This window comes from Erigeron canadensis, chromosome 3 (assembly GCF_010389155.1).
Source record: "Erigeron canadensis isolate Cc75 chromosome 3, C_canadensis_v1, whole genome shotgun sequence".
NCBI lineage: Eukaryota > Viridiplantae > Streptophyta > Magnoliopsida > Asterales > Asteraceae > Erigeron > Erigeron canadensis.
In genome coordinates this window covers 33,409,085-33,431,535 of record NC_057763.1, presented here as the reverse complement: position 1 = coordinate 33,431,535, position 22,451 = coordinate 33,409,085, and the positions used below count along the sequence as shown (strand labels likewise).

The window sequence follows — 22,451 nt, the reverse complement described above, 5'->3', positions numbered from 1 at the left end:
ATGGTGTTTCCCCAAAATCGATGTCCATCATAAGGTTTTCAATTCGGATAATGATATGGCACTATCATTGTTGACATCTAAGCTCTTAAACAATCTAATTATGTTTTTAATATATATCAACTAGTTAACCAAATTTTGACTTATTTTTCACAAAATCAAATATTAACTAGTTCTACTGTCTTTACCTTCTTATGGCAGATACATTTGGCGTTCCGTCTTCTTTATAAAAACCTCCCAGTAGGTGAGTTTTTTGCATGCTCAACAATTTCAGATACTAGGACTTTCATCATGTCTTGTTCTTTCTTTTTGGTTTGAACCCATAGTTGAACAATCTGAAAAACAGATGTGCCAAGAAACTCTCACGATATATACAGAACATATGTATCCAATACACTCGAAGAAGCCTTATCATTTTTCAGATTTAGATATTAGTCTGGCTTAAGCAACAACTGATGTATTACAAAGTTCAATAAACGTTTCTAAGTGCTTGAAAATGTCAACCACTAATGCGATTTTAAGCTAAATAAGATGTTGAGAAATTTATAATAAGATAGCTACCTGATATAAGTCCTTCCAAGAACTAACTGAGACTTTGTGAATCCATCGGTGAACTCATCCACAGTTACTTTTGTGTCGCCATCAAAGTCAAATTCTTTCATCTTAAGTATGAAGGCCTATAAGAAAAAATAGAAGTCATAGAGACAATCTATAAGAACAAAGGGGCATACCGAGTAGTATTAAGGATTCGGGAAGAAAACCAAGGACCTGAAAAGCACTTGCACCAAAGACAACAGGACCAAGAATCTTGAAAATCCGCTTACCTCCCGAAGAAACATAGCATTCTCCATGATACAACAGGTACTCGTAAACTTTAATGAGGAAGAAATGCCCTAAAGAATTTTCTGAGCATGGTAAAAACCCATACATTTGCTCACAATGCCCTTCCCAAGAATCGATTCCTTTGAGATGCAAGAAAGATGATCCTTCCGCGTGCACTAGATCATCAGCACCATCCGATATCAACTTAGAAACAACTGTAGGCCATATAAGTTTGTGTATAACTTTCTATTATAAGCTACCAGATTATTAAACGTGTCATAGTTTTGAACTGTTGGCCAAACCCACCCATTTCAGGCCTAATTCTAAGAACAAGCTCATATGAAGGTTCGACTGCAACCATCTTAATACAAGGATTACATCAGATGTGATAACAAGGATTTATGAAAATGGAAGTAATGAACCATTGGCTTCATCTACTGAGCATTACATCCGAAGAGATAACTAGCCGTTGGAAGTGTCCTGTCCTTGCAAACATTTTGCTGCAGTAGCGTGCTAGCAGCAACTGAAGGCCTCAACTGAATACATATTACTATACAAGTATTATACTCGTAGAATATGTAGAGATAAACTTGCATAAAAATGAGTATACCTAGTTCGCCAAAAAGATATATATAAATAAAGTGTCAAACTAGTTGCAGCAAAACAGAAAACATTACTTAAATTACTTACAGCAAAACAGGACAGAAATATAAAAATAAAGCATTTGCAGCAAAAATTAAATATTTACAGCAGCAGATTGCATCAAAATCAGTTTTGTCAATTTACTACTAACCAGTCTAACACATTACGGAAATTATTATAATTTACATTCATAGTACTAGATAGGGTGAAATGCATGCCCAATGATATCAATCATTGGCAGTTAGAAGTACACAGATAAACAGGGGATATCAATATCATTGCTCTCTTCATCTTCACAAGCGACAATCAAATCCAAATGGCGACGACAGGGTGGAATCTCTATTTTAGATGCATCCTGGGCCAAATCCACCATCTTCCTATCCATTCGAGGTTCGTGATCAGGATTCATACTCATGTACAACATCCACCTTCCAAAAGAAATGGAATAAGCATCAAGTCCCTTATCTGCAAGCCATTTGATAAGTTCCCTCAATGTAGGGTTGCCCTCGATAGTCCACCTGTCCCACTCTGTCCACTTCATGTCCCGGTGCTTAATGACTTTAGGTAGGACCGGCTCTGCCAGGGAAAAAAAAGGGAGTGCCAGATTGGCAAAAGTATTACGATAGTCTTGCACTCTGTGTCCCCCGTCAATGACCTTGTATAGCTCGAGACACGCTAGACCAGTGGCCATTTCTTTCGAGGTAGCAATTGCAGGGATAATTCTTCCAGCTATAAACTTGGCTTTCAACTTGTCAACTTCCACGATTCCATAATTCCTTGCTCTCATGTTTGCAAGTCCAACAATGAAATCCATATGGTAATTTGTGTCATCAGCCTATAAACATTGATATGTATGAAAAAGTGAAAATTTATGCATGCATCACATTCCAAACAAAATTTTAACATCACAGGTGCGCATAAATATTATACACAACAATGTCAACCCATTTACTCTAAATAGGGTCTATTCGGGTATATGTTGTATCTTTAACACGTAGAACTGCCTACATTTTATGCGAATACAGTATGACAATTAGTTTTTATTGATTATGTCAGACCCCTTTGATTGTTTGTCCAAAAAATTTTATACACACAGGGATTTATGTAGGGCTAAGTGCGCCGGAATGCAGTCAACTAATCACCAAAAGTTAATGTGTGCATGAACTCTAGGTCGGGTTTATTGTATTCAAAAAACTTGAAATTATGTTTATTGTGAACATAAAACGGATGTGGGACCGGTTACTTCACATAAAACTTGTTTATTTTCATATAGTATTTTTTTTATTGTGTGCATAAACTAATCCCAAAAAGTTATTGTGTGCATGTCACGTAAGCAATCAACGTGAAAGTGGTGACCGGCTAACTTCTTACCGGTAACTTTTGTTTACTATGGGACTGATGAACAAGTTTCCTGAATACAATAAAGTCAACCTAGAGTTCGTGCACACAATAACTTTTCAGGATTAGTTAACTGCATTCTTGCGCACTTAGCCCTTTACTCTTTAACTAATACAGCCTAGTTTCTCTTTAAACCATTTTTCACCCAGATAGTATCGTAGACTGCGCCATGCAAAGGAATATGTGTTTATAAAATTATAAAACTGTAAAATTTACGACTGCCATTTTGGACAACTGTGATACGGCTAATCTTGTTTGATTTAACATAGGCCTGTTAAGAATTGTTACCCAACCCACCCTTTGTGCCAACAACTCTCTCTCTCTCTCTCTCTCACACACACACACACACATGCAAATGGGTAAGTGAAAGTGGAAACCATCTCAAACTCAATAGGCATCATGGTATATCCAGATGGAAGAAACATTCTCCGCTGTTTTATCTTCTCGATTAATTCCTCAATCACTGCACCATCATTAATCATATTTCCAACACCTTGCATTGGATGGAAATCAGGGATAGACACCTGATCAACAGCCTCAGCCAATTTCTTAGGATTTTTAGCCCAATCCGGAACAGAGATGCCAAATGTTTGTGCACGAAGTATAGAGCCAGCCATAACAAAACTTAGATGGCTCGAATCAGATACAGAGAACTCGAGAGAGCATGGGAAACGCTTTGGTGCTGTCCAAATTGGAGTTCCAGTATCACCCACGCTGTCTTCTGGGTATGTAAATATCAAGTCTTTCACACAATTGGAGAAGTAATCCTCAAACCTAACAAGTTTATAATATACAGAAGAGCAATGGCATTATATGATTTGAACAAAATTTGGATACATAGTGGGAGTGATAAGATTGCAGCATCGACTGGTCATGAAATTTGCTAAGGTCACAAGCCGGGTTGGGTTGACTCGAAAACACTTTCTTTCAGCTTTCTATAATTATATATATATAATTACTAACGTGTTCATTAATAGAAAACAGTATGTTGTGATAATCGAAGAAATGTTCATTAATAGAAAACAGTATGTTGTGATAATCAAAGAAATGTTTGAATAACACGATTTGGTAGGTTGTATGCATTTCAAATACCCTTGAGGCAACTTAACCCGGTTTGACCCATTCCCCCTTTCAGTTTTTTTTTTCTTATATGACCTATAAGAGACGAACCCAAATCAAATCATTCACAGAATCACCTGAAGTTGCAATCTCAAACAAAAATCTATGAATTTAGGTTACATACTGCAAGAAAAAGAAGAAAAAAGGTATTACCTTAGGCGTGCCCAACTGATGCAATCTAGAAATGTTTCACATTTTTCCTTGTCAAGACACTCGAAAACCCGTTGTAATTTATCACGAGCCTGAGCAGTATTCCTCATTGATGCATATACACCAGGATTCAAGAGACAGGCGTTGACTTCTGCTGGCGTTTTCTCAAGTTGCAGTTCGAATTCTGACTTCGCCCAGATTAGACAGTGGTCAATCTTATATGGGAACGAGTGCACAACCCACGTGGGTACTTGATTCTCTGGTGGGTCCACAGAGGCCCCATAGCTTTCAGTCAAGTGTGGAATAACCATTTGAGTGTTGCATTTAGCACCATGTGTACCAGACTCTATAAGCGGCTTTTGAAAATATAAGCATCTGCTGTCAACATAAAGCCTCGCGTCAATATTGTCTACTGCATTAATGACAACATTTAAATTCTCCCAGAAGGCGTCATCAAAGATGTTTTCGGTCTGTGCACCCACACGATTCTGCAATGCTTCGATCTGAAAATTAGGGTTGATCAATGCAGCTGCAGAGGCGGCAACACTGGATTTTGCATGCCCAATATTCCGGTCACGAAATAAAAATTGTTGGCTGAGATTACTTTTCTCGATGACATCGTTGTCAGTGACTGTCAATTTCCCTTGAGTGCCACATGAAACACCCATCAAGGCTAAATTTTTCAAAAATTCACAACCCAAAGAGCCGGATCCTACAACAAAAGACTTGATGCTTTCCAATTTCTTCTGGAATTTAGCTCCAAATACTGAAATTTGGGCATCATAACGACTGTTCAAAGGCGTATACTCGCTTGGTTCCACCGGTTCAGTGGGAAGTGACTCAATCGAGTCAAAGTAAAAGAACTGTACAATCATAATTGAAATCATCAGAGACCAACTCAAGATCTGAAAACAGATTCTAGACTAGAGCTTTGGGCTGTTTATATCTCACATTGTTCAGATTAGATTTAAGCTAGAGTGTACGAGGGTGTAAAAAGAGTTATCAGTAACTATCAGGGTGTAAAAAATTTCTTTTAGAAAAGACAACTGAGTGAATGGCAGACCAACCCAACTCACTCCAATACACCCAGCCCATCTTGCCACCTCCAGGGTTGACCATAGAAGATTAATCAACAAGCAGACGCAAGACACAAAGGAGCTACAAAAGAACACAAACTTTTAGATGCGCAAGTAATGTGTACAGACAGACCTGGAAAAGTGGATGGAACTTTCCAGAGCATGCCTTGAGAACCTCTTGACCAACTATGCCACCAAACATGGCAGCCATGGGATTAAGCACAGCTCGCGCCCCATAAGCAAAAACTCGTAAAAGTTTTGGATTAAGATCATCCAACTTTCCATCTCCTGAGCTCTCATTCATGGTGGTGGCTATAGAAATGAACTTGTGTGCATCACTTTCTGAGCCAGAAACCGGAAACCGCCCAAAATCAGTAATGAAATTATCAAGTGCTTGGAAGGCTAGATGCAAAAGAGGAGGGCGGTCAAACTTAGAGAAGTCACTCAACAGAAACTCGCCTGGAGCTTCAAGTGCATCTCTTAAGGGCTTGAAATTCAGGACCTTTGACTGTTTGACCTCGGTCACTATACCACCTTTAGCATATGTGCCAAAACTGGTGGTGTCTTCTTCAAGATGAAACGAGTAAGGCCCACAGCTTTTGACCTTTCTTGGTTTTCCATCATTAAGTTCTGCCATCCCGCGGATTTCAGAAAACTTGACAAGATCACCATCTTGGAACTCCAACCTTTCGGCATTAACACACGTTGCAAGAGCGGGGTAACCATTGCTAATAGATGCAACGAAGCCAGTATGTGGTTCCTCGCCATCAACATCAGCTACAACGAACTCAGGGCCAAAATCACAGAAAACGTTACCAAAAAGTCCCCTGACTTCGGTCTTGATGAAAGCAATAGGAGGTTGATGGTTGTGGCAGTAATCATCAAACTCGATAGCTGTTTTCAAGTCGATATTGGTAAAGACTACAGCCTGAAACATTATAGAACGGTAAATTATCATGATGCAAAACAAATAGCTATGCGATTAAAGTAATGCCATATAAGCTTCTATCAACCTAATTCTACTAAGTAACCATTGAGAATTTCTACCCCTAACATACTTTTTATTCTTTGACTTTAAGTTATAATAAAATTCATCATTATTAACCTTTAAGCTTTATAGTTCAAATCACTTAACGTACATATCAATGGATATAGATAAATAATCTACCTGTGCAAAATCATGTATGTAACACGTTATCCGTGTCATCAAATCGACTTGATAAGCAATCGGTCATTAAATAGATAACCGAATGACTTAAGAGTGGACAATAACATAACTTGAGTGATCCTTTATAAACAAATGATAACGTAGGTATATATTAGAAAAAAAAAAAAAAAAACTTGCAATCATTTTTCTAATGAGTTCAAAGAGAAAAAAAACATGTATGTAACCACTGGAAAATTCTACCACTAACTCATACTTTTACTTTTCGACCGAATAGAGTGAATACAAACACTAAGAAAGCATTAAGTAAGGGGTACCTGAAAATTACAAAGTTGTTCTTTGGTCAACTTAGAAGGAAAAACAGAGACGAGGACAGCAGGGTTGAGCTCTTGCAGCTTGGGGAGGGATGCAAAAGCTCTGTTCTTGCCAAGATCGTTTTCTGAGAAAGTAAAATTACTGGACAAATCCCAGAGCTCCACTGAGCCTTCATCATGCAAAGTCACAGACTTGACACCAGCAAGTATAAGACTTTTTGCTGCAAACAATAACACTGAATAAGTAAAATAAAATAAGGGAAATAAAAAAAAAAAGGAGGGTAACCAGGATACCTATCTCTGCACCAAGTCCTTGTAAGCCGGAAATCAGGACATTAGAAGCGAAAAGGTGTCTCATTGTCTCACGTCCATAAACCAGAAGTTGTCTGCTGTGTAGGTCCTCATCAATATCAACCTGCATACTATCATCCAATGCATTCTTCGCATATCCCCACTCCTCCGCAGACTTTGTGGATGAAAAACAGCTATGGAGGCATGGCTTCTTGTGGGAATAATTATTATTATTAATGTCATCAACATGTCTTATTTTAGGGAACATATCCGATATATATTAAATTAAACCTGCAACAACACGGAAACAAATAGGATCAATTCAAAACAATCAATAACATGTTTTTTGCAATCAAACAACGTATATTACTTTAAAATAAATCCCTAGATTTCTTCTTGAATTAAATCTACAAGCATTATTATTTATATTATATATTTGATTCAACTTAATAAAAAATTGAAAATCGTATATATATAATCTACAAGAATGCTTACTAGAAGAAGGTTTTTCGTTTCGTCTGGTGATTCTAGGTCTTTCATAACCATTCGATATACTTCGACGAATTTTTAAATCTGATGACGAAGCCCGTCAAGTTGATCACCCCATCACCGCCACTGTCGTCATTACATTAACACGCCACCATCACCGTCGCAATGCGCGGGTACCGTTCTCGCTTTTAGAAATAGTTACATACATAATTACAAAATTACCCATAATAAACACCCGCCATGAAAATAGTTTTTATAAAATACCAAATTTGCCCTTAATAAATCAATTTAGACTCTTATCTTTTAAAAAAATTTACTATCACAATTACATCAACCAACACCACCAATGGTACCATCACCGACGTCACTAGACCTCTTTCCCCACCACTGCCGTCGTATCGCTCGGGTACCATGCTCGTATTTATTAATATATTTATATATTTCCTTTTTCTTTTATTTGTTTATCTATTTAAAAACTTCAATAACTATTTTAAGGTAGGAGGGGTTCATGAATTAGCAAAAGGACTAGGAGGGTTTGCAATGGAACCGACTTGCCAATTTTTTCCCGATGGAAAGAACTGAAAGTGTACCCTCGCTCCTAGGTGGCTTAGTGAGTGCGAAATGGGCCAAAATAAATATTTATATTTTTTCAACTTTTTATAAATAAATTTGTACAAACAAAAGTTCCACCAATTAAATCATCACTACGGACTCTCTCTCTTAAACCATGTAATATTGATTTTAAACGTTCAACTACCTATCTTCACATTTTTTGAATATCTCTCTGGCCCTTTTGGATCCTTAAAACTAGGGATGTGCACGGTATGGTCCAAACCGGCTAAACCATTTGAACCGAGGTAAGTGGATGAATTGGTCGGTTTGAAACTAAAATTTTTAACCGTCGGTTTGTTTTTTTTCCTAAACCATTTGTATGGTTTGGTTTTGGTTTTAGATACTATATAATCCGGAAAAACCAAACCGGACCATTTAATTATAATAATTATATCAAATCTTATATATACTAATTATTTGTTAAAGATGTAGAAATTATATCAAATCTTAAATTGTTATGTATATTTTGCTTAAATTATATCAAATCTTAAATTGTTATATCAAATCTTAAAATTTGACCAGTTATAAATAATAGTCTTATTCTTCATATGAATTGAAGCATAACAAACATATATTTTTTTCATTAATAATACTAATTATTACAATTTTTTAAAAAGTAGGTAGTTATAATTTCTCAAAGATATAGTCTTTAATTTTATTTAATAAACTTTATATATATATTTATTTAATAATTTTTGGGGATATATATAAATAAGATAGAATATATCTGTTTCGCTAATAATACTAATTATTACAAATATTCAAAAAGTAAGTAGCTATAATATCTCAAATATATAGCACGTCTTTATTTTTGTTTAAGATTATTTTATATACGATATGATTTTATAAATTCTATATATATCTTTATTTAATATTTTTTATGGGATATATACATATAAGATAGATAAATAATGCTAAAAAAATATGAAGATGCCATGTAAGGTTAAATCCTATATGGCAAATTTATAAAATAGGTTTGAATTTTTAGAGGCTCTAGAATCGTTCGATTTCCTACTGTTTTAATAATTATATAGATATAAAAGAAAGTTTCTTTGCGCTTCGGATCCAAACTGATACGAAAAACCGAACCTATTAGTTTTAACTACGTAAATCGTTTTTCGATTGCGTGATTGCTAATGACTCGAGACTATGACCCAAGGTACCTCCCAAATGATAATATCCAGTGAATTAACCCAAAAAAACTCCAAGTTATTTCACAAAAAACAATTAAAGTCAAGTGAAAACTCACTAAAATTCACTAAAAATGCTAAAAAGTCACTTTTTAACTACGTAAATTGTTTTTCGACCACATGAATGCTAATGACTCGAGATTAGGACCCAAGTTACTTTCCAAATAATAATATCTAGTGAATTAACACAAAAAACTCCAACTCTCCTAGTTATCTCACAAAAAACACTTGAAACTAAGTGAAAACGGTATCTCGGACCGAATCAGTTTGAAACCGATTGGACCCTAGAAACCCCGAACCGGTCTCGAACCACCGGTTTGGCTTAGGAACCGAACCGTTTTGGTCAAATCAGTTTTGACCGAACTCTGATTTTGGTTTTGGTCGAACCGGGTCCGTTCAAACCGATTTGGATGGGCATGGCTAAGTACTATAGTGCGTAGGGAGTGGGCCAAAATAATCTTTTGAGAAGTTATGGCCCAATCAAACCAAGTCCAAGTCCCTCAATCGAGGCGTTAAAGCAATAGCCAACAAGGTATGGAAAAACTAAATTAGGGTTTGTCATCCTATCCTAACCCTCCAATTATATAATACTACTAAAAAGCAACTTTGCTTTGTGAGGGGGAGTTACTGTAGCTAAAAGTACTCCCCCTTTAGCATAAGGTACTACCCTTTAAAGCATCCAACAAAATTAACTAACTTAACGACCGTCAGGTGACAGATTTAACGAATGTTAGATGACGGACTTAACGACCCTTTATTTTCTTTTTTTTACTGTAGCTAAAAGTACTCCCCCTTTAGCATAAGATACAAGCCCTTAAAGCATCCAACATAATTAACGGACTTAACGACGGTTAGGTAACAAACCTAACGACTGTTAGGTGACGGACTTAACGACCCTTATTTTTTATTTTTTTTTACTACATAACTTTTACTTTTTAAACTTTCTACCAATTTTTTTTTTTACCTTTCGTCACATAGCTCTTGCTTTTTAAACTTTCAACATACAAACTTTGTTTTTAGGTATAAAGTTTATTAACTTTTGTATTTTTTTTCATATAACTTTGTTTTTAAACTTTGCTCTTAAAGTTTTCTTTTATTTTCTTTTACGATATAACTTTTGATTTCTAAATTTTATTACCAAAGTTTCATATTCTTTACTTTGAACCACAACTTTTATTTTCTTAACTTTTGTCACGCAAATTTTGTTTTTCGGCTTAATGTTTTTGTAACTTTTATTAGCAGAGTTATGTTTTTCTCCCGGGGCAACGCCCGGGTAAAAATACTAGTTATATATAAAAAACCAAACCCTTTGCAGTCATGCTTCATCGGAGTTCAATCGCCTCACCAATCTATGTTGTTTTTTGTAAGCTTTTCAAATTTCAATTAATTTTTTAAGCATGTGTAATTGCTTTTGAGATTCGCCGGTTCCCGGTGGCCGTATCAACGAAAGCATAAATGATAATTTCAGTCACCACCGGACATGATCCGATTTCATAAATAAATCTACGAGCTTTCTCACTTGCAGCTTGTTTATATGTGGTCTGAAACTATTTATATATAAATCTTATTTTGTTGGGTATATTTGCTAAAATCGAAATAATTAGGTTTAGCATTGCTTATTCCCGGCACTTATTCAATAAGTTCTTTTTTTGTTGAAGAGGGATTCAATCAAATGAGATTTTTATATATGGATAAGATATGATTTGATCCAGTTTTTTCAGCTTTAAAATTTCATTAATTTAATTTAGTTATTTGTTGCTGAGAGTAATGGAGATGATGATTATTTTTCCAGATGATTTTGACATGTTTAATCCAATAATATGATCTTTTCTCTTTTTGTTCTCAAGTTTTTTTTATATATGTAGCTTAAGTTTTTTGGAAAACATTACATCTCTTTTCGGAAAGAATAAAAAAGTTTAGGGTTTCTATATTTTTAAATGAAATTTTGGTATGTTCTTTCATATGAATTTGTATTTTTTTTACTTGGTTTTATTAAAAATTTTAGCACTTCATTTGATTGGATGGTGTTATGTATAGTAAGTGATTTATGGGGAGAAATTGAGTTTCTGGTAGTTACCAAAAATTTGAAAATTCCTTTTTGTTTATAGGGCTGTGAAATTCTTTCTAATCTCAACAGGATTAGAGTAAAATTTTCATCGATTTTTTTTTGAACATTGTAAGAAAAGCCAATTGATACTAAGAGCTGTGCTTTTGCAATTCAGCTGTGTGATGATGGTGGCGGTATCACTGTTGTTTAAAGGTAATTGATATAAAGAATGTACGATAGATTTTTTAAGAGATAAGTTTATATGGTGTAAATATATAAGATGGCTAATTTTCAAACAATTAGGTATAATATAATCTTTGTATAGCAGTTGATAGATAATTATTTGTAAATTATAATGTAGTTATAGATATTATCTGAAAATAATAAGGTACAATCAGTGAATCATGATTCATTTGATCGAGGCATGTACTCCTAAAAGAACAGAGACGAAGATCCTATCAGTGTCCAAATTCTGATACCTGTTATTATATCCGAAACCTATACCCGATAACTGTTATTATACTTGATACCCAAATCCTTTCTGAACAATCTAAGGAAACTAATAGACCCAAAACCAGAAAGATCAGTAGCAAATACCAAGTGTTTAGAGGAGATATTGAAGGCATTTCTTAAGGTATTGCGGTGAAATTACGTTTATGAATTCATAACCCATTTATAATTTATTATAAGATCAAAATAAAATACATCTTATATAAACACACATATATATAGAACTAGGTATTTTATTCCGCGCGATGCGCGACTAGCTAAAAAGATTATTTTATACATTAGTAAATAACTATTCTATAGGTTTATTATGTAAAAATTGATTATGTTATAGTTCATGGTTAATTCATGTATCACTCTGGTTACCCTTTGTTTTTTCGGACATGTCGATAGCACAGTCACTTAACCTACTATAGTGATTGCACATCCCTTCTAAGAACATTTAACCTAAGATATTTTGATATCATCAACAACACCATTTGGGTAGCCATAAATCGCGTAAAAATGTATTCACCTTATAGATTAACACTACAACAAATCAAACGTAAATCGATAATGTAGCATGTTATCTATTCATCAAACGTAATAATATATACAAAGTAAAAAACCAAACATGACAAAAATTTAGTCATATAAAATACACATAAATTTAGTCATATAAAATACACATAAATACAATACGAATAAGTAAAAAAAAACAATAAAATAAATAAGAGAAAATCATTATAGTTTTTGCTTTTTATTATATAATAGACTTCGTTTTGTTATTAGAATAACGACCAACTTTAGTTAAAGTTTCGGCAAAAAGAAAAGAAAGAAAAAAAAAAAGAGAGAAACAACAAAATTGATTGGTCATATATAATCTAATAATATATTCAAATAATTTCTAAAATTTGATATAGTCTTTAAAGTTGCATATATTTTAATAAATAATATTATTTAATAAAATAAAATAGATTATTTTGAGAATAAATAAAGGTTATAAAATAAATATATTGTAAAAAATGTATGGAGATGCCACGTAGGATAAAATCCTATGTGGCAATATTTAAAATTAGCTTTAAATTGAAAGAAGGTTTTAGAAGGCTAGGATTCTTATTGTTTTAATATATATATATAGATATATATATTTATATATCTGTTAGGGTAGACATGTTCCGTAAAGACCCGGAACGGATACGGAGACCGGTTTTGTCTATCATGTATCAGGTTTTATCACCGGAATAGCATTCGTTCGACATCTCAACTATCTGCGCAGATGATTAAAAGCTTTATTTTTGTCCACAAGGTTAGTTAATTAAGTACACACATCCTTATTTTTTCTTTGTAAATAAATAAATAAAAGTTAAATCTTGTACGAATTTTCATGAAAAAAATTTAATAATTTTGTTTTATTTTATACAAAAAGAACCAATTGCATCATTCTTATTACTCAAAGGGGGTTTTCATAAATATGCTAAAACGCCCCCTTTTCTTCTCACTGCCAAATTTATACACTATATAAATCTCTACTTAGGTTTTTCTAATTATGTCCTATATGACATGTCTTAGAAAAGATTCATTATACTATACATCTGACGTGGCATTCTTATATCAAATTTTAGGAAGTAGTTAATGTAAAGTGACGGTTATTTGTATGTAGGCCAACACGATTTTTCTTCCCTCCAGTTTTCACAATACTCAAAATTGAATTTAAAATAGAAATAGAATTTGTATAACCGTGTGGGAGTTAAGTCCATCCATTTTGGTGTGGTTATTAACGCCATTTATTTAGATAATATTCAGTTGTGTAATTATCAACCCATAAAACACGAAATAGCTTTTGCATTTGCGATGATATATATTTTTAATTTTTGAATGAATTTCTTTTGCTTAGGTCATTATAAATTTATGTTTTAGTTTTTAATTGCTTCTTGGTTTTTGGCTTTTATTCGATTATTGATGCAGTTTTGAAATTGAACCCAAAACTGATCAGATTCAGTTTGTTATTCACAGATCCAGACATGCTTCAGGTCCGGAAAGGAGGGATGAAATGGGGATGAACATGGTGTCAAAGGGCGTCCGAAATGTCCTGGATTTTTTTTCAAATTAATTTTTCAGACATGGATGTCATTTGTATTCAGGTGAGTCTGAAATTCAAGAATCCGGATCTAATTTGATGGCATATCTGAAGTCAAATTTGTTTGCATACCATTTTTTATAAACTGGAACTTTATGCATGCGTTTATGTGGTTTTTGGTATATGGGTAAGTAAAGAAGGAATGAGTGTCATCTGTAAATGTGTAGTTTGGTTGAAGTTATAGGTTATAAAAATGGCAATGAAAGGATGAAGTTGGGAATCCTTCAAACTTGCCGAGGGGGTGGGTTAGGAAACTTATCCTTTTGTTGGCAATTACATATGAACACTGAATAGAAAAATTATGACATGATTAAGGCTAAATTGGGGATTTTGTATGACCACCAGAAAGTTACTGGCACAAGGCTGATGGATACTGATTTATATGTATATAAGTAGTTCAAACTTTGACGAATATCTTCTATAAAGGTTTGGCCTAGCGGTATTAGGTGTTGCACATCAACCGGGAGGTAATGGTTCACTGTCACTTACAATTTGTTTATAACATACATAATTGTAGGTTAAGAGGTAGGGTGTTGAAGTTGAAGCCCTGTTAATGTTGGGGTTGATATGTGTTTATAGAAGATATATATTCATAGTAGTATGTTTGAGTAATACTATAGTAGAATTTGTATATTTTTCAAGTCCGTTATATCACAAATTGGTTTTTTTATGTATATTACTCCGGTTATAATCTTTTTGCAGTCAATATAAGGATGTGTAAAAGCTGATTCGTGGGGGTATTCATGTATGTTCCCTCAGTTAACTACTTAACTAAACCTTTTTTTTGTTCTATCATTCTTCAGTTATTTATTTTTTGAAAGAAATAACGGTTATGGCCCATAATTCTAAACACAAAAGGAAGTATAGCATTTCACACTTTGACCAATAAACGCCCCATTTTTTATTTTTTTTTCTCTGTTTTTTGTTTTCTTTTGTTTGTGTTCTGTGTAGCCAAACTAATGGTTTCTTTGCAATGGAAATGGCAAAATAATTTTTTTAGATGTCAATCAGTGATTTAATGTCATTTATCAACCATCTATATGGTTATAAGTTTATGTAACATCATATTTCTTACGATTAGTTATCTTCACATCCTTTTTGAAGATAGAGTTATCACTGTGGACACTCTCCTGGTAGTTACTTATCAAGTACTTTTGAATAGCTGAGTTCTGTTGGATTGGACAATGACTTCTTAAATACATAACTTTCATTATTACGGGATTATAAACAACCAGAACACCCAAAGCCAACAGAAAGTATCAACAACAGAGACGAAGATAAAGCCCTGGTAGAAGATGATGTTTCGGGTGAGGCTAAGATCAAAAATTCAAGTATACGACAGAATCAAAAGTTGTAGGCTGAAGAAGGTGTATTAAAGGTGAAGTTAAGGAAAGCAAAGAAGAAGGGAAGGAAAAAGTCGAGCAAATTACCTTCCATGGAAAATTTACCGTCCAAGAAAGGTGATTACGACTTCAAGGCAAGGCTGGCAATTTTAAGAACGTTTCAGCTATAGATGATATTTAGGGAGACGATGATCGGTCATTTAAAGATGTTATGAACAACATATTTGCAGTGATCGGTGAGGCTGACCGATACCAAAAATAATTAAATGACTATTTTTTGATAACTAAAAGACTCTTTTTATTTTTGAGAACATCTAGAAACACTATCATTCTGTAAATATTTGTGACTACAATGGCGTGGAGGTGTTAGATAATAGATACGTACAGTTAAAAAACGCTTCCCTCTTTCTTTTGTAGGGTTGGTTCACCTGAGTTGATGAGTATTATGTAAACAGGTAGCAATGTTCAGGAACGAAGTGGAAATAACCAATATCTGAACGATGAATAGTTGGTTCAACATTACCTACACAAGTGCTAAATACAGAAAGGTCGTGTCAAGTAGGAATGTAAACTTTGGTTCGAATCATTTAATGTTGGTTTCACTTTCACCCGACCAAGGTAAGCATGTAATGCCACTTCATTTCATTCTTTTATGTATTTTCCATTCGCTAAAGACGATGCGGGGTTATTGACTCACTGGTTTGCTCGAAAGCGTGTTAGCTTCCTGTGAACACAATAGTGTCCATTCTTTAAAATTATCTACCATTGGTCGTGCATCGCACGGGTCTAGGCACTAGTTCCTTATAAAACCCTACTTTTTTGTTTTCATTACAACAATACGGTCACAATGGCGGGTAGGCCTGATTTTCCACAGCAGATTTATCGCCAAATCATGCAACTGTGCGTTAAGAACTTTTTTTTTTTTTTCTCCAACCTTCCACTTTGTAGATTCAATTTAGTTTAATTATAGTTGGTTTGTTTTTTTCAGCATCAGAGCTGGGATACGATGTGCAACTTGTTGATGAACATATCCAACATATTTCAGTCTTTATTGATTGACCTGTGGGAAGTAAGTTTTTAGTTTCTCTTTATTTTATTTTTAGATGAAAAAAAAGTTATTTTATATTTTATGGTCTTTTTTATAAGATTGTGGTGTTTGTTTTTTCTTTTAGGTAGTCATTATGTGCTAAATCGTTGATGAATTCTGTATTATATGTTAGTTTGTGTTTATAATAGGATTGTTATACCTGTGAGCAAAAGATAATAGATTAAAAGGATAATAGATTGTTATTTTTTTCAGTTATACTGTGTGTTTTTGGATTTTGTTACCTATGTGATTATCTTTTCCTTGTTTTGTGATTACTACTTAATTTAAACTTTTTGGAATATATATATGTTCATTTTTACTGATATCCAATATAACAGTGTCAATTCTCACACTTTCCCAAAAATGGGTTGTATTTTTGGTTTGATGAACGCTGTGAAACTAAACAAGTGGTATCTTGTCAAATTCTTTTGTGATATTTTGTCATAAGTCTTTTTGGAATGTAATGGATGTTTTAATTGTTTCTAGAAGGGTTCTATTACAGTAAGACTCCTTGTTGTGATGGTTACGAAAATTAGTATCAGTTAAGGAATAAGGACATATACTTCATTATTTAGGAAGTTGGGTTTAAAGCAGGGTCTAAAGGGGTGGAAAATGCTAAACAATGGTATGGTATCGTTGTTGCTGCACTTCTATCTTGTTTCGGACTTTTTATTACTGTTGGTGGACTGTAAGATTACTACGCAATGTCATTATATTTAGTTTGTTCAAATTGTTGTGTTTATTCTATGTTACATTGGATGCATGTTATTGGTATTTAGAGAGGATTCATAACCTAGAATTTGAATCCATGAACTGAATACATTAACAGGTAAATGCAATGTGAGCAACTTTTAGCACCTTTTAACTAATTTCTTGAAGTTTTAAATTTGTAGGTTTTACTTCCAGCTTTTTAACTATAGCATTAATTTTCATTTTGATTTAAGTTGATATGTGTCCCCTTTTTTCTTTAGGTGCTACATTTTCTTAATGATATCCTTACTTTCCACAATGTTATCCCAATCTTTGCTAAGTAAACTGAATAATAGATTTTCCGTCTGGACTGGTCTTACGGTATGGCGTTTGTATTGTAATTGCATGAACTTATTCGTTTACTATCTCTTTCTCATGGCATAAAAAAGGTACAATTGATGGTTGGTTAATATTTTGTATTGCTATTGTCAGTTAGATTAGCTTATATTGTTTGTGATTAGTAGGCTCTTGCCTGCAATGTTGCAAGTATGTTGTTTACATGACCACTTTCCATATCTGTATCATGGTAACCTCATTCCTATAATACCAGTATTATAGAATCAAAACAGGTTGTTTTATTTTTGACGGGTTAAATGAAAAAAAGTTTGCCAAAACGATGGACAGAATGAATTACTTGTACTAAAAGGAATTGTATTTTTTTTGAAAACACTAATTCATTAATCAAGTTCAACAAACTGCTAACAATAATTCATTAATCAAGCTGGGAAATAATCGTTGATCTCCCAACCCGCTATCCTGAACAGCCCCCGGTTGTTCGCTTTCACCACCCCTTCATTTTTCACCCCAACATTTGTCCACGGTAAGTCTCTCTGTCTTTGTTATTTGCTTAATAGGTGACTTTTATTGAAGTTGCATTGGTTAATCTATTTTCAGTACGGGGAGGCTTGATCTTGCTGTTCTGCAATCTGCTAACTGGAATCGGTCATTGGGTAAAAGATATAATGTTTTACTATTATTTCTTTCACAATGCAACTCTGCTGTCTCTTTGAAACAGTCCTGGAAGCTGCCAACTGGAATCGGTCAATGGGTATTAGATAATGTTTTACTGTTATTTCTTTCACAATGTGACACTGCTGTCTTTTTGAAACAGGTTTGCTTGCTCTCTTTGACACGGTAATTCCTGGAATCTTGATAATACCTGACTGCGATGAGGCTATAAACCGAGCTGCTGGGTAATTGGATAGACATCATCCTGCTCTTTTTACCCTCCGCAGTTCAATGTATGTAAATAGCATATCCTTCTGGATTCCATATAAAGGAAACTGAATCATATCAAGAAAACTGATGTTTTCTTGTTTTTTCTCATGAACAGTATACGTCGATGCATATCCCATGGTACTCCCACAAGAACACCAGCAGCAACTAGTCCTAGAAGAACTAGAAGAAGAGCAGCAGCAAGAAGCCCCAGAACAGGAGAACGAAGTGATTGCTGAACAACAGAACGAAGTGGGAGCCGAAGAGGACAACGAAGTGATGGCCGAAGAGGACAACGAAGTGATGGCCGAAGAGGACAACGAAGTGATGGCCGAAGAGGACAACGAAGTGATGGCCGCAGAGGAGGAGAACGAAGTGGTGGCGGAAGAGGAGCAGAACGAAGTGGTGGCGGAAGAGGAGCAGAACGAAGTGGTGGCCGAGGAGCAGAACGAAGTGATGGCTGAAAAGCAAAATGATGATTTGGCCGAAGATCTCCCACCACCGTCTAAAAGAGCAAAAACAAGTATTTAAACTTGCTTCAAACATCTGTACCTAATTTTGAGACTTGTTTCTGGAATGGATTGGTTATGGCTGTTTTTTTTTATTCTAAATTAGTATCGGATTCATAACAATGAGTTTAAATACTTATCAAAGCTTTCATATTGCAACTAGCTTTACACATAACTAAACAAGTCTCAAAATTAGGTACAGATGTTTGAAGAGTTTAAATACTTGTTCTTGCTCTTTTAGTGGTGGTGGGAGATCTTCGGCCAAATCATCATTCTGCTCTTCAGCCATCACTTCGTTCTGCTTCTCGGCCGGCCACCACTTCGTTCTGCTCCTCGGCCACCACTTCGTTCTGCTCCTCTTCTGCCACCACTTCGTTCTGCTCCTCTTCCGCCACCATTTCGTTCTGCACGAAGTGGTGGCGGAAGAGTAGAACGAAGTGGTGGCCGAAGAGCAGAACGAAGTGGTGGGCGAGGCGCAGAACGAAGTGGTGGGCGAGGCGCAGAACGAAGTGGTGGGCGAGGAGCAGAACGAAGTGGTGGGCGAGGAGCAGAACGAAGTGGTGGGCGAAGCGCAGAACGAAGTGGTGGGCGAAGCGCAGAACGAAGTGGTGGCCGAGGCGCAGAACGAAGTGGTGGCCGAGGAGCAGAACGAAGTGATGGCCGAGGAGCAGAACGAAGTGATGGCTGAAGAGCAGAACGAAGTGATGGCTGAAGATCTCCCACCACCGTCTAAAAGAGCAAGAACAAGTATTTAAACTTGCTTCAAACATCTGTACCTAATTTTGAGACTTGTTTCTGGAATGGATTGGTAATGGCTGTTTTTTTTTTATTCTAAATTAGTATCGGATTCATAACAATGAGTTTAAATACTTACCAAAGCTTTCATATTGCAACTAGCTTTACACATAACTAAACACAACATGTTTCATACAATTCTACAAGGCAAAAAGTTAGGTACATTATTTGTTGAGTTTGGGTACTAATTAAATTTGACATGTTAGATTTATGAAACCAAAAAACATGTGTTTGCTAAATGGATTGCATCGTATCAAACTGACCCATTCAAATCTTGGTGACATAAGTTATAATCCTATCTAACATCAACAATATACTAGTGTCTAGTAAAAATGGTGCCACAATACTTTGTCCATACATCTACACACATAATTCTTGCATAACTAAGTAAATAATGAACAGAAGTTAACAATGTTTAAGTGGAACAAAAGTGAAAAGTGTAGTATGCAGATCTATCACTATTGGAGTTTGTGTTCAGAAATGCGTCACCATTGTTAATCTTTCCATGTGTTCTGGTTGAAATGAACAGTTTAAATTTTTCAGAAAACTTGACGGCCGCTGCAGTTGTGGGCTCGCGCTCTGTAAAGCGTCTAACAAAAAGGAGTCGTCAAAAGCTTTGTTGGCTTTAAGTATTAGTGTAGAAACTGTCTTGGAGTCTTTTCCATCTGAAAGGGCATTGGATCCACAGATGACATACAAAGAAAACATAACAAGTTATGACTTTGGTTGTTTCGAATGTTGAGTCACTTTTTGTACAAATGAAAACGAAATCAGGGTACGTCATTACTTGTGATGGTGGTCGAGAACGTCAGATCTCTCAAGAATCTGTTCAAGTTATTGATTCTTATGTGGAAGAGCAATGGAGGTGACAAGTCTGTTTAACAGGATGAAGAAAGTGGGTGCTAAACCTAATGAGTTCACCTTCATAGGGATATTAAGTGTTTGTGTGCATGCAGAGTTGGTTGAAGAGGGACGGAAATATTTTACCACCATAGTGGAATATGGGTTAAAGCTGATTTTTCAGATCGAGCCTAATTTGAATGTTTGAGGATCTTTTGTTAGTTATTGTAAGGTAGAGAATAACTTTAAGATGGCAGAAAAGCTGTTGCTTGCAGCAGCTTCAATGATGGTCGAACCCAGGTTTGCAATTATGAATTATGATAGCGGACAAAGCCCTGTATAGAACTACTGTCTCTGGTCAAGGGGACCCATCTCGCCGACAGATGCATCTTGCAAAATTTATGAGCATCTTATTAGCAGACGTGTTTGGTGTAGCAGTGATGAGCACTAATAAAGAGGGGGCTCAAGTAACGTCATGGCTCATGCTTTTACAACCAGGTCAGATTTGAAGAAAGGAAGTGGAGAAGGATAAATTTGTAAAGTAATTAGTTTTCATGTTTCTCTAAAGCTGAAGCCACAGGTTCCAGATTTCAATTTTTGAGAGCAAAAATCATATTAAGGGGAGGGTATTGTTACATGTTAAATGATAGCCAAATAGTTTTGGTACTGTATTAATAAGTAGCCAATTCTTAGAAGGTTAGACTGTAACTTTGTCATATAGTCGTTACTCGTTTTAGCATTAGCCGGTAGAGTTTGTTTTGGCAGTTACAAGTGGGTTAGATAATGTAATGTCAATCGAATCAGAGCCAAGCTCGATTTGATACAATATATCTTCTTATTCGATTCTCTAAATAGAATTTCTCTCAAAACACTATTTCTCAGAATTATCTTGTTTCTGCAGCTTGCTATGGTGTTCATGTACCTGTCGTCTATTTCTCAGAGTTACCTTGTTTCTTCAGCTTGCTATGGTGTTCATGTGAGAGCTAATTGGAACCGATTACACAAAATTTGACTCATTGGGAATGCCCAAGGGTAACTAACAAATTTCCCCATTTTGTGCTATACCGTTTTTTGCTAACTGCTATACAAAATGCATTGACCCTATGTTGTAATATGTCTTGTGCAGTTCCATGTGAAATCGATCTATTGTAGGAAGTAGCAGTTAAAGATCACAATAGACGACAACAATGGTAGGAAGATTAGAAGATGTATTAGGATTTTTTTGACCCTTATCTATTGTCACCTTTATTACTCAAACTTGAATAATAGTTTCCTTATTTAATGAGACTCATATGATTAATCTAATCTAAATGCTAGCCTTACAACAAAAAAGCAAAAATGATTTACCAATAATATCCCACCAGCATAGTATAAAGAGATTAGTTTCCTAAAATGTAAGAAACTTTGAACGAATGTCTATAGTAGCAAATAACTAAAGTTGTGTGTATTATATGTAAACATCTCGAAATAATGTTTATTGTATGTAAGAATTTTGTTTCAACCAATTAAAATCTGACAAGTGGCACCTGTATATGGTTGCCACGTATGTTTTCTTACATACAATAAACATTTTTTTGAGTTGCTTACATACGATACACATAACTTTAGTTTTTTCCTATTATAGACATTCGGTCAAAGATAGTTACATTTCAGAAAACTAATCCCTAATATAAAAATGACAATATTATATAATTACATTCAAATTTGTCATGAATGAAATATACGCGAGGTAGAGTATAAATAGCCTTTGCCCATCAAATCGAAGTAAAGACATATATCTATATTTTAGTTTAATTGGATTAATTGGTAATTTAATCATAATAATACATCATATAAGTTTGATGGTGCGAAGAGCACGACGGGGATGCGGGGCAGCGCTCCCGGGAGCGGGGTCCAAGGAGCGGGGTCGAGCTTGGAGATTTTTTATTTCCATTAAATTTGCTATGGCAAAAACATCTCAGAATATTATATCTG

General features: G+C 34.9%; 1 protein-coding gene across 1 annotated transcript; it reads right to left on the bottom strand.

The window, feature by feature from the left end:
- Nucleotides 1-1,702: 1,702 nt before the first annotated feature.
- On the bottom strand, nt 1,703-7,113 carry LOC122593890 (ubiquitin-activating enzyme E1 1-like). The gene is made up of 6 exons (XM_043766342.1): nt 6,978-7,113; nt 6,687-6,904; nt 5,338-6,132; nt 4,132-4,991; nt 3,237-3,633; nt 1,703-2,296 (listed from the first exon to the last, which is right to left on the bottom strand). The coding sequence occupies exons 1-6, from the start codon at nt 7,102-7,104 to the stop codon at nt 1,703-1,705; spliced, it is 2,991 nt and encodes a 996-aa protein (XP_043622277.1). The 5' UTR covers nt 7,105-7,113.
- Between the last annotated feature and the right edge of the window lie 15,338 nt (nt 7,114-22,451).

Excerpts from the sequence above, each read along its gene's own strand:
- LOC122593890 (XM_043766342.1), bottom strand. The coding sequence starts at position 7,104 with ATGCAGGTTGATATTGATGAGGACCTACACAGCAGACAACTTCTGGTT. Across the intron at positions 6,905-6,977 it reads AGGACTTGGTGCAGAGATAG|CAAAAAGTCTTATACTTGCT; the intron begins GTATCCTGGTTA and ends TATTGTTTGCAG. Across the intron at positions 2,297-3,236 it reads TGCCTATTGAGTTTGAGATG|GCTGATGACACAAATTACCA; the intron begins GTTTCCACTTTC and ends CAATGTTTATAG.